General features: G+C 40.1%; 1 protein-coding gene across 6 annotated transcripts in view; it reads left to right on the top strand.

Moving 5' to 3' along the window:
* The window catches only part of THSD4 (thrombospondin type 1 domain containing 4), a 310710-nt gene that overhangs the window by 110532 nt on the left and 186594 nt on the right, over positions 1-13584 (top strand). For all 6 annotated transcript variants that reach the window (XM_065076051.1, XM_065076050.1, XM_065076048.1 and 3 more), the window contains exon 6: positions 4285-4387. In XM_065076051.1, the coding sequence (XP_064932123.1) occupies positions 4285-4387 (103 nt within the window). The remainder of the gene's footprint in view (positions 1-4284; positions 4388-13584) is intronic.

Genomic DNA, 13584 nt, shown 5'->3' with positions numbered 1-13584 from the left:
GCTAGTAAAGAAAGTAGTTGGTGATGATTGTCATAACTGAGCTGAATTGCCATTGCAGCAGACACGGAGGTGTAAATTCATTGCTTGAGGCAGTGCTGAGATTTCAGCAATACAGGTGCTCATTCCTCGTAAACTTGCCCAGATACTGCTGCATTCACAGATGTTAATTTTCATTCCATGTCAAGCCAGACGTTTATAGTGTCCTGTCTGTGGTCATGGACTGTAACTAGAGCTGGCTAGCACTACGGTTACTGCTGTTCTTCACATCATTTTTAAAATTTTGCATTTTAAAGTTTCTTGCGTATTTTTGTTTTTCAAAAGCATCAATTCCATTTTTATAAACAATCTGCCTGGTATTTTGTGCCACAGATATCTAGACACATTTAATATACCTTCTTTTTTTAGTTGGCAGACAATCGTCTTCATGTTTTGTTATAATTTTAAAAAATGAGAACTATTAGGGGAGTCTCCAGTAGCTGAAATGGATGTGTTGCTGCGTTCCAGTGTGTGTTCAGCTAGACAAAAGTGGGTTGCCTTGATTCTAAGTAACAGCGATGTGTGTGTGCATGTTCTGTGGCAATGCAAAGAGAAACAACTTAGCAAGGACATACCACTTTTAAGAGTATGTTCTGGAAATGAAAGTGTGAAAGAAGAATCTCTAGATTACTGTTTCAGAAAAAAGTAGTTTTACTTAATTTGGAGATGTGTTTATCTTTTGGAAGGTCAAAGGATTTATATGATTAGATAGAACCACTGCAGAAATGAAAACTAGAGTACAACTAGATTACCTCAACTTAATTTAATATATAGTATTGCACACATAGAAAATATTAATCATTAATTATGCCTGAGCATGGAGAATCTAGAAGGACTATGGGGCCTTGGAAAAAGAGTTTGCCAGTTACTGTAGGTCATAAGAATGAAAAAGTGCCAAAAATCTTAGTCAATGTTTTAATTGCCTTTTGAGGTGGTTTGGGGATCAAAACAACCCATTTCTGCATGTCCAGAAAGGCATTATCTCAGTGCAGCTTTGAAACAGCTTTGCTAAGGGCAGGCGTGCATCCCGTGTGAGTGCACATCTGCTGCTGGCCGGTCATTTGCTGGGCTTTTGCCAGCACTTGGTTAATTAGCCAAAGTGTCAAATATTTCTTCAAAAGCTTTGCTTTTTGAAAGTTTCCCAAAAGCTAAAAAGCGAGTAGGGTGGTTTCTTTGTGTTATAGTCTTGGCTGTACTAGCAGCTCATTTCAAGCAAGCTGTAACGGTACATGACAAAGAGAAGTACTGTGGGTTGCTGTCCTTCAGCATACTTTCATACCTGCATATCTCGGATGAAATTAAGGCATAAATAAAGCTACTGTTTCAGAAGTGCAAAGTTTCTATCAACTGCAGACACAGTGCATTTCAAGAAATTTGGCCTGAGGTCCCAAAACACACAGGGACACTTCTGAACAGTTTTGTCTGAAGCGTTGCCTGCCTCATCAGCGCAGTGCTGGGCTGCTGCCCTAACTTCACGTTCGGAAAGTACGGGAGGGAAAGTTGGCCGGGATGTGATGATAATCATTGGAACAGCCATATCAAAATGCAGCAGTGGAAGCTCTGAAAGCATCTTAGCTTGTGTGAAAATGTCCAGCACTTTGAAGGTACTTAGCTGTAGAAAGTCCCCCATGCTTCATTTACAGCATTGTTTTTTCCAGTCATCTAAAAACATACAAAATTATGGATTCTAGATGCTGTTTCTCATGTTATAGTGCACAACTGAAAGAATAGTAATAAATAAAAAACCTCTCCCAGCATATAGTTTTCTAGATAATTGATGCCTCTACATGGTGGGATCTGAGACTTATCTTTGTAGATGCAACATATATTTTCTTGCTGTTCTTGGCTCCACAGACCTGGTTTAAAAAGGAGATTTTTTGTTTTTGTTTTTGTTACAAATATCCAAATAGGTCATCCTGTTTTTATATCAAGATTTACTCAAAATTTTAGTTTACAATGAAACTTTGATGAAAGAAATGAAGGAAGGACAACTGAGCTGAGACTTTCAAAGTAGCAGGGATGTTACTGAGCTGAGGCTTTTAAAGCAGCAGGGACGTTCCCGAGTTAGCCTTTTCTTCTTGATCCACCCAGTGCTCAGTGTATTTGTCAGGCCTTTGTCTTTCTTTAAAGCAATGGGGCCTCAGTCTTGTGGGCACCTTTCGGTAGATTTAAAAACAGAAACTGTAGCTATATAAAAATTATCTTAGAAGAGGTGAGTGTCACTGTTTTTTGGCAACAACAATGAACATTTTGATCCCTTTATTCATACATTGTCTGCAGTTGGTATGACGGGCTGTACAGGAAATGGTTTATGAGCCAGAAATACTGGTACACAAGAGCATGAGCTCAAGGCGCAGAGAAGGGAAAGAAGAAACAACAAAACCTCACAATAGACTGTCAGAAAATATGTGCCAAAAAAAAGGGAAAAGTGTCCCTAAAATAAACCCTTCAGGCTGGGTTCTTTGCTGGCGCAAAATGATGGTGTTCTGCTCTAATTTAATGTAGTGGCTGTAATTTATGCCAGCTCAGGTTCTGTCCCTTCGCCTTTATGATATGTGCTATAATTAGTTTCCCTGAAAAATGTAAGCTGGTGGTTGTGGCCGAGTTCCCCTCGCTGCAGTGCTGGGTCACAGCCGTGAGGATGTGTATCCAACCGTGGGAATATAGCTTTGCTTTCTTCATTTGGCACTAGAAAGACTTTTGGTGCCACCCTTCCGATGTAGTTTGGTGGCTCATGGTCCTATTTTCAGGGAAGCTTTTGTTTTTATTTTTTTGTATTTTTGTTACAAGGTTTTTTTGAGGAAAACAATATTTGTGTGTACTTGGAGCTCTCAGAAGGGTGGGCGAACAAAGCACAGATGGCCATTTGGCCAGGAACGTTGTTTATTCTAGAAGATTTGTTACTGTGATTCTAGTAGAAGATAAAGTAGTCCGTGAACCTTCCCCCAGGCGTGCCTGTGGTAGTTTATGGCCCTCTTGAAAACTCTTGACTTCGACGTCTCACTGATCCAGTTACAACATCTTTGTATGTAAATGGTGGGTACAAAGCAAGGGCTCCTCTGGGACCCGCCGTGCAAAGATGACCAGACTTTCCCCTATACAAACATAGAACTGACTTGCAGTTGCAACAACAGCTCTTCTTACTGATTCCCTTGCTGCTCCCTTCAAAGGCACAGTTATTTAGCCATGCTGCTTTCATACAATATTGTCTCTAGTTTTCCCTTGAAATCTGTCTCCTACAGAAAAAAAGTCCAGTCTAGTTCTGTGTGCGGTTTCTACTGTTCTTGAGTAATGTTTTTTACAGCCATTTTGGTCACCTAAAGGCTACCTGAAAAAAACGCATCTGTGACCAAAGCTTGTCTGTTTTCTTCAAGCATAGAATTAACCCCACACGTTTTCTAGAAATCTTTATCCCCTTTGTGTGTGCCCACACACGGAGGAGTCTGTTGCCATGGCTGCTGTAGTGTGAGGATACAGGCAGAGCAAAGCGATTAAGTGTTTTAAGTATTTAACTTGTATTTACTTTTGAAATCTGCTTCACATCTAAACAAGGCTTGTCTGCCAAAGGCTTGCACTGCAGGTGACCTAATAAAAGATGTTACTTCTGTCTGTAAAACTTGCCCTGCCTCGATATGTGTGTGTATATGCACGTACCTGTATAGAAGAGGCTCTCCCCACTATTTAGCTTCAAGAACTCTGATGCTAGCATTTGAAGGCACAAGTTAAAATACAAAGAAATGCAATGACTGAAACAGCAGCATGTAGAAATAAAAAAGTGGTAATTGAAGCACAGGATGAGAATTAGAAGCTGGTGTGGCCAGCTTTTAATAACTTGTGGAAGCATGTATGTTTAGTGTTTCAACTGTGTTGAATCTGAGCCCAGAAAATTAATAATGAAAAATGTGAAGCTATTGGGGAAAGGAAATGATTCAGATGTAGTTTATTGAATTTATCTTGAAGTGTCATCTTTTTGCTGAGGAAAATGACAGCTCAATAAAAACATTGCTTTTTTTGCAGAACTGCTGCTCTATCACATCTGCAAATTCTTTTTGTTTTACAGGCACATTTGATACTGTTGCTTAAAAGCACACTGTTACCTGTTTTAACGAAAAGGTGTCTCCTTATGTTAATGTTAGTCATGTGGATTAGAGTTTGGCAATGCCTGAATTAACCTCCTAAAGTGAATTAAGAAAGCAATAATAACATTACTGTTGGTTATAAAGTCTCTGGGTTTTTTTGTTTAAACAGATGTGTCCTGAAAGCAGCAGAAATATCAGAGAGGTGCAGTGTGCATCGTACAATAACAAGCCATTTATGGGTCGATTTTATGAATGGGAACCTTTTGCAGAAGGTAAGACAACTTGGTTTCACATTGTTATACACATTGTGTTTTGGAAAGGCAAATGTGATTTTTACTCAGTGGAAGCCATTGGGCTTTGACTGTTTGAGTCTTGCTCATTTTGCTCTGTCTGCTGCATTTATTAGTGGCCAGACAATTAGATAAACTCACATCAATATTTCTTATATTTTACAGGAATGAAAGCATGTAAGTCCTACTTTGACTGTTATATATCGTTGGCTCTGTATAGTTTTGCAACAGTATTTCAGTTACTACACTGTTAACTATCTTCTTTTTTATGTATTTACATTTGATGACAAAGGCTCAATATGGCCCTATTTCAGTAAATGATTTCTCTCTTTTTTGTGCCAGTTTAGCATGTGACTCAGGGTCCTTATGCATTCGTTTCAGGACTCTCTAGCTGTCTAATTTGTGTTTTCTGATGGTATGTTTGACTGTTTGGATGGGGACCATGGGAGGGATACCCATGCTGTGAACTTCCCCAGCTGCATGTTGAACCGATTGTCTGGAACCCAGAGCAGCAGCAGCTCTGGTAGTGGTCTGACAACCCTCTGGAGTCCTCACCCGTGCAGGATAACATTTCAGTCAGTTGCGGGTTATATATTATTTGTTTTGTTTGTCTTTCTGTAAACAAAAGCAACGGAGTTGCACCTCAGTTGAGATTTATGAGGTAAATAATTCTTCAAATATGCCTCTGGATTCAGAGGAATTTAGTTCATGTCTTATTTTTTAAATTAACTTTTTTAAAAAGTTGTTTTCCACAAAACTTCAAAGACCAAAGAGGATTTACATATAGCTGGTCCACAGTATGTGGACTTATTTCTCTATCTTTGTTGTTCTGAGGCCGTTCTAGCACTGGGTGTGAATCACTAGCAGAGGGTGCAGTGATGACTCTTTTACGCACAGACTCCTTCACCGCCAGGCTGCCTGCGTTCTGTGCCACCTGTTCTGCGCCATCTCCTCTCCAAATGGAGACACAGTCTCACCTTAGAATTTTAAAATGCAGGATAAGGGCGCATCTGCTTATCCTTTCTAGATTTGAGAAGAACAAAGTGGAAGGAAAATAATTTAAATATATTTTTAAAGCGTCTCTTGAATATGGCTTTTATTGCCATCTGTGTAAGTAGCTACATACAATACAAAGTCACACAATTAAATAGAAGTAATACATTATGTCATGGCTTACAGCCAGTGTTTGCAGGAATGTCTCTTTGCCAGAGGACTTCATCAGAAATAAAGACTTCAGTGTGCTATGATTTGTCTTTATGGCAATGCTCTGCCCCTGTATGTCCTAAAATCGATGTAGTGGTAAGATTTACCTGATTACGCACATCTTCAGTCTCAGTGATTTGCTCTGGGGCAGCTGGTGCTCTGCATGTCTTTTAGTTTCCTACAGTCTTTAACTCATCGTGGTAGGTTGCTTTCCCAGCTCCAAAAGAGAAGCAAAATAAGGGACTAGAAAAGGAATGGGCTGGTTTCTTTCGTGATGGAGGGATTCCTCCTGCTTCTCATGTTTTTATTCCCCCGTCCTTTCATCCTAATAGGTTTAGAAGGAAAAAAGAGTGAAAACCACTGGAGATTTTTTGCTGTTAATAAACTGAGGTCATATCTATCCTGTAGTATAGAGCCTGACATTAAGTATAGAAGTGAAAGCAGCGACCAGCACATCTGTAGGGCTGCAGCTGGGCCTGCTAGCTGGAACACAGCGCGTGTTGCTGTCACTGCATTGCTCTTGGGGACCCAGGGAGCCCCTTGCTGGACTGCATTGTGTGAATAGCTCGCTCCGAGCCAGCTTTGAGGGTTCTGTGCCTTGCCTCATTGCACAAAGGCAAAATGCCTGTTTTGTAACAATGAAGACCCTTCCAAAAATGTGCTGTAGGAAGTATTAGAAGTCATTGTTTATTTATTTTTCAGGGAACTGAAGGAGTGCTGTAAGCATGTGAAGTTCCTTTTTCCTGTACCCAGAAATGGACATTTCCATGGGTACTTGGTGTGCTGGCATGCTCTATGTAGGTCCTTTAGTTGAATAACTTTGATCCACAGTTGTTACCTGTTGCTTACAGCTCAACACAAGTCAGTGCAGATTCAGGTAGGCCCATATCTGACTTCAAACTGATCTAATAGTGTTTATTTCTAATGTAGTCATGCCTCAGTCCTGGTTTGGTCTGTTGTGGGTATAGTGAAGACTTGCAGAACTATGCCTCTTTATTTTAAATTATGAGTTATATACCATGCCTTTAATTAAAGTCATGTTAGACATTGTAAAGTTGCCCAAAAAGAAGTTTCAGAGCTGTACAGGTTTGGCACTTTGCACCATGCATTTAGGCAGAAAAAATAATTTGGTACCTTATGGCTGAAGGCATGTTCTGCAGACAGCATGACTTCTACAATGTGGCCCCAAAGACTTACAATGTATTAGCTTTGATACATCCCTTTTCAAGCTGCTATTGAGAAGACACAGCCAATGCTGAGCCAGCTCAGCCCACCTCCACCTCCATCTCCTTGCTTCAAACACAGCAGCTTTGACTCACTCTGCCCTCTGCCAGGAAGGATGACTCAGGGGATCTAAACCATGCCACAGTAATTTCTTTTTCTCTCCCCTGCATAGCACAGCTTGCTCCGAATGTTTACGTTGGATCGATAAGGGTAGCTAAACCATAATTTGCAACCTTGTATTGATGGCGACTTAAGTGTAGTTATTATTATTTTTGAAAAATACATGTATTTTTCTCTCTTGTTCAGATTGGTGCAGCTGCATTTCTAACCCCTGTTTTATCTGCTACTGGTCCAACACAAACTTTTGTCTTTATTAAAAAAGCCATATTAAAGGGACTATAAAGCCTACAAACTTAGAGTATTTAATGAAAAAACCCTAGCTTGTGTTGGAGAACTAATAGCACATAATTACTTTAAGGGCAGGATTTGAGAGAAAGCATCCAGTTGTGACAGAGAAAACGTCACAGTAACATGACCGTAAACCCTGTAAGGAAGCTTAAATCTACAGAAGCAGTAAATGTTTTAATCATTCTGGTAACTGAACTCTTTACATTTGAATTCATTATTTCAGAACACTTTTATTTTTAATTGTGGTGAAAAACTCCTAAACTCAAGTGTTTGATATTTTAATGGCTGTATGAAAATAATATATTTAAAGGAGAAAACATATTGGCTCATTGCAAAAGGTAACTCAGTGGGAATCTGACCACAGGAGTGTCTCTTAGTGAAGAACAACTGCATTTTAAAAAGGAGGGAGACAACTGTGGATTTTTTTGGTCAGAAATCCCGTATAAGGTTAAAGAAGAAACAAAGTCCTCTCCAGGAAAAATCTGTCTGAAACTTCATCTTCAGGAGGATATCTGGATAGTCTTATGCATCCAAAATACATTGTCAAATAGAGTCTTTTCAAATCAACAACTGCAGGCCGTCTTGCTTTGAGTTGTTTGATAACGACAGCCAGGCTTTGGTACCAGACAGTGGTTTTTCTCCTGCAGCCCCAGCCATGGGGTGCTGTCACAGCAGTGGGATCACCCCTGTGCAAAGGGCGAGCGGTGGCCGTGCAGGGCGCTCTGCTCCGCGGGCGCACAGTCCCGCAGGGGTGCTCGGCTGTCGCCTGCGCTGCTCTGTGCCGTGGGACCGGCCAGGCCAGCCGCGGCAGCGCCTCTGCGGGCTCTGCAAGGGCAAGAGGCCTTTGGAGTCTGGGAGGAGCTGTGATTGCATCTCCGTGTCAAACTTGAAATAACTAAAAATGTATTATCTGGGGACTTGGCTTTTTTCTTCCTTTTAAACATCGCAATTTACGAGCAGAAAAAGACTGCAAAGTCTGAGCAGTTTCTCCTGAGAGACAATTTCACTTTCTTAAAAAAGAGGATTTTGCAAATCAGAGCCTGGTCCACTGAAAGTCAGACATGTTTTGCCTCTAAAAGATACTGAGGCTTTGGTCTCTTCCCTCATAGTAAAAGAAATGCACAATTTTCATGGAAATAATTCTGGTTTATTTTTTGAAAATTTTTTCATTTTGTTATTTTAGAGCAAAATTTCAATGGGAAGTTTTTTAAAATGCAGACTTGACTAAGCATTTCCTCCAAACAACATTTTTGTTTGCTTTTTGTTGAAAACCAGCTTTTGTTTTCATACTGACCTTTCAGGTGAACGTGCTTGTTTGCAGGGCAGTGCGCTTATTTACCTGCATCACACTGACAGCAGGGATTCTTGCTGTTTCAAATGTGCTTGTTATTTTCCATATGCAGCTGTAACTTGTGTTAGAGCTTGCTGGACACTATCTAACAAAGCTAACAATAGGAATGAGGACGTTGCTAAAGGATCGTCATGGTTGTGGCTGTACAGATGATTTAGTTCCACTTGGTAATGTCAAGATGTCTTTGGCTTAAAGCGCTGTATCGAGCCAGAGGAGTTTCTAGGAACAGAGCCATGCTCAGATGTTGAAAGCTGTTTGGATGGTTTGTTGCTGGCAGGCAGTGGCTGGAGCTGCACAGCACAGGCAGAGGCCTCTGCTCCCTGCAGGGTCCCACAGGCCGGGCTCAGGGCAGCACCTTCCACCTGCGCTGGGGCAGCTCCAGCAGCGAGAGGCATCTCCGCCAAACCTGGCAGAGTTCATTTGTTTCCTTCCACTTGCCAGGTCTGTCTTCCTCTTAGGACTCCTCTTCATTTTTCTGTTTGATTGCTGAGACACAAGAGTTGTGTGGAGCCCGTACAGCACATCGCCCTTTGGAGCAGGGCTGGAGCGAGGCTGAGCTTCAGCTGGGATAACAATGGCTGCAGCTGGAAGCAGCAGTAGTGTATATGAAGTGGTGCTAATGTCACTGCTGCATTTTCTGTGGTGTGAAAAATGGGTCCCCAGTCTCCTCCAGTCCTGTTGTTGCCACACCTGGCTACTGATAGGCACCCTGATGTGTGATTCAAAATCAAGCGGAGTGAAAGAGGCACAGGGTGTCAGCAGCCAGCCTTGTGGCAGGGCGGTTGGGCAATTTCAGCCGGCTTCTCTTTGCTTGAAATGTATCAGAATCCAAACTCTGAATTGATGGAAGGAGATTTGGTCTGCATCGGTTTTATGCTGGGCTTCATGATACTCTTTCTTTAAAACGTCTTTCCCGTCAGCTCTCCATCCTGAAGCCCGTGTTGTGTTCAAAGGAGAAATCACCGTAGAAGTAGATCTGTGCATGCTGTAAAATCCTTTCTGAGTTTACTCTTGTTTTAAAATACCTTCTAGTAACCTGACTTCTAGCTATTGATGTCTCCCAGCTATAGCTGTGAAAAATACAAGCTCTGAAGAAAATGAAAGGTGTAACTTCCATGGGTGTCTACTGCAACTTGAGTACATTGTGTCAGATAAGAGGCATTTATGACTTACACTGATTTCGTTTTTGCGGTTAGAATCACAGAATCCTTTTGGTTGGAAAAGGCCTTTAAGATCATCAAGTCCAACTGTTAACTGAGCACTGTCAAATCTACCTCTAAACCATGTCCCTAGGCTCCTCATCTATGTGTCTTTTAAACACCTCCAGGGATTAGGATGGAGACTGAAGACTAATGCAGGGCCACTACATTTATCATTTATTTATTCGTGTTTTTTCTTGCTGGGTTTGGAACAACAGATTTCACTCATTTTGAATGACAAAATATCTTCTCATAACATATCAAAATGTAGTGGCCCATCTAGAGATGTTAAGTTGCCAAGAAACTTCTCCAGGCCTCTCTAACTGATGGCACTGAAGTCACTGAATGAACTCTGATTAATATGATTTAAGTAAATAGAAGATGGAAGAAAAACCTAATTGATCTTTTAAAAATCTTGGTCTTTTAAAAATGTTAATAACATTGAGCACTTCTGGGATGGAGCAGCCAGCAGGCAGAGAGGGACAATAACGTTATCAGGTCAGTGCAGACACTGCCTGCAGATCCTCAACAACCAGCTGTGGGCACAGAGTAGTTTTGCCAATGTTTCAGGGTTTGGGAGGTTTTGGTTCATTTGCTTGGGCTTTATGCAGACAAGGGTATATAGACTTTGAGGAAAACATTTATTCAGTTCTAAAGTCTCATCAATAAGATGTTTTGTAGAACATTTTCCATACCGTTGGTCCACAGAAATCATCCACCAGAACTAGTGAACCTCAGGACATCTCTCCCTGGGAGTATTTGTAAGTCTTAATATCAAAGTTCTGACAAGTAACACTTCTCTTGTCAGATTTCTGGAAGTCGCTTTTAAGTTTTCTTTTCTTATATGTGACTATTTGTATATAGATACCAAATATGCGCAAATAATTTGGCAGCAAGTTTTGGGGCCAGATATAAATGTGGCCTATTGGATGTTGTGTGAAGTTGCAAATCAGTGAATATTCTGGGCCAACTCTGAATATATTATACTTATTTTCAATTGTTTAGTTTTTTTCTTCTGTTAGATTATGAGTTGTGTATAAACAAATTATTATAGATACATATTGTTTATATGTACATTACTAGTGCAAGCATTCATTCAGTGTCTATTGTTGGATTTCATTACATCTTACCATTGTAGAAGCATTATAAAGTTTGATATATACAGAGAAACATAATATTCGCATAATCTTTATAGGTTAACTGGAAATGGTGCTTCAGCTTACCATAATGAGAGGATTCATCCTTGAGTAGGATTAGCGAGGTGGGCGCTGGTGCCTGTGGTTTCTTGGCTAGAGGAGCACAGGCCTTGAGAAGCAAAGGTGACTGAATCCTGGCTTCTGAACTCTTGGCCCTTCCTCATTTGTAGCTGCCAGCTCCTTGTGGCTCAGGATACGCTGTGCTGAATTGGTATTCTCCTGGTTTGCTGTGCGATACTTTGACAACCTGATATTTTTTCACCCAGAGGACAAGGAGAAGTCTTAACTGTTTTATTTATACTTTCTCTAGTGAGTTGCTTCTAGTTAGTGGACATACAGATGTTTGAGTATATACACAGTATCTCAAGAAATAATCCAGCTGTGCTGCAGTTCATCCAGCTGCAAGGTATTATATTCAGTGAGGCAGCTGCTTGAAGTCTTAATTTCTCATTGCGATAGACCATACTTCTCTGCTCTTTTGTTTTTTTCTGCCTCTACCTGTTAAAAATCTTCTCGATTGCTTCTGTTCCATTCTGTGGCTAGCTGTGCTTGAAGCTTGTATTTTAATTGCACATACTTTGTTTTACAGGACAATTTTTTGTTTGGTTTTTTTTTGGTTATTCCCGTTTCATGTGAAATGCTGTAGCCAGACTGATTCATTGAAGAGGCGACAGAGTTTTGGGAGATTTGAAATGTAATGAGTAGGTGCTGTTTGTATTTGTTGATTAGCTACAACTCAAATAGTGCACTCTTATCTAATGATAGGAAACCACAGAATATAGGTAATAACAGAATTGATATTCTTACATATCATCACAAAAAATGAAGGGATTACTACCACCTGTTTTTTTCCTTGTTTGTAGTATTTGTATAGGAAAATAAAACCGTCTAGGAGTTGGTCTCTGTATTCTAACTCTATGCCTATCAATTAAAATATGTGTTAAACAACTATGCTGATATAATTCCCTTCTACATGCTTTTCACACGTACATTTCATATGCACTTTTCTTCAGGGTTATGATCTAGCGTGATTTGATATTTAGGAAATTAATTTGGAAAAATTTAGTGAAAACTTTGTCCTGTTTTGTATTTTCTGAGAACTGATGACTTACGGTCTTCAAGTACAGTGTGGGTTGACACATGAAACACACTGCAGCTTGCTTTGCTTGGCCTTTTCTGTTATCTGTTGGGCTGCTTTTAACTTGGATCAGTCTTGATGTCTGCCTGTTTCAGGAACAGTTACTTAGCAAATGAGTTACACTAAACTGCTACTGGCTTCCTGTTCGTCTTAATGTAAGATAAGGCATCCTGAAGCATATACCTGAAATTACTGTCAGGGGCTTAAGCACTGTAGGGGTACAGTTTCTCTTGACTTCTGATGGAATATGATCTCTGATTTCCTTTAGAGTCATGGGAAATCCTATCCGAGGCAGTGAAGTATCCATTTTTCACACATTACTGAAAATTTCATTTTTAACTGACGTCTCTTTGAAATGTTTCTCACTTATGAAACTGAAATCTATTCAAATGCAGTGGAACAAGAAGTTCATTTATACTATGTCTCTTTTTTCCCCTTTGTTTTGTGAATGGATCACAAGAGAAAGCAGATGGAAGTTTGCAAAGTTTTAAAAGTATGGTTGTGTTAAAGTATCTGAGGCATTTCTTTGACTTCACCAATAAATCTGCTTCCTGAACATCTGTTGCGTTGAGCTTGACCTGGAAATTGTAAATATCCTGTGTATTACTGAAATATGTAACTACTTCTATAGAAAGCTTTAATAAAAAAATATACTTAGATACTTACATATATGGAAACCTGATGCTTCCACATGGCAACTTACCTTTTATAGTTACTCCCCCTATGTAATTTTATTAATACACATGTTTTGATTTGCATTTGTAAGCAGCTTAGCAGTATCAGAGCCTGGCTTTTACCCGGGATTCTGTGGTTTGGTACAAATCAAATGATATTGCATACGTATTCTCAACTGTACTGTTTAAAGCAGGGACCATACTCTGAATATACAGAGTCAACCATTTCCCTGGGATAGCTCACATGCTCTGCATGTTCTTGTGTTTCTAGTTCATCATGCATACCTCAATTTCTCCACTTTTCTACTTGGTATTTGGAGGAGAAAATGAGTTAAGGGGGATGAGAGCAAGAAAATTTGGATGCTTATGGATGGACACATGGATGACCCTCAAGAATCAGAAAAAGGTTGTTAGTGCCTTTAGGAAAATGGGAAAGGATGTAATCCATTGAATGTTATCATTCACCGGTAGACTCAGTACTCTCCAAAGTGGACTTGAACATAAACCACATAAACAGAACGTATTTTTAAGATGACAGGAAAGTGAGAGAAAGGAGATGAGCTGACAAGCCCTATCTGTCCTAATCTTACAGGCTTTAGATAAATTTAGCCTAGCTTTGGTATAGAAGAGATGTTGTCTTCTCTATCCAGGTGACCAATATTTACAATTGCATTTTAGGGCGAGGATGTCAAAGTCATTTTCACCAGGGGCCAGATCAGCCTCGCAGTTGCCTTCAAAGGGCCAAATGTAATTTTAGGACTGGATGAATGTAGGAGTAGCTACATT

The sequence above is a fragment of the Columba livia genome, chromosome 11, assembly GCF_036013475.1.
Source record: "Columba livia isolate bColLiv1 breed racing homer chromosome 11, bColLiv1.pat.W.v2, whole genome shotgun sequence".
NCBI lineage: Eukaryota > Metazoa > Chordata > Aves > Columbiformes > Columbidae > Columba > Columba livia.
The sequence above is the reverse complement of the archived record's forward strand: the minus strand, read 5'-3'. Positions and strand labels throughout refer to the sequence as shown.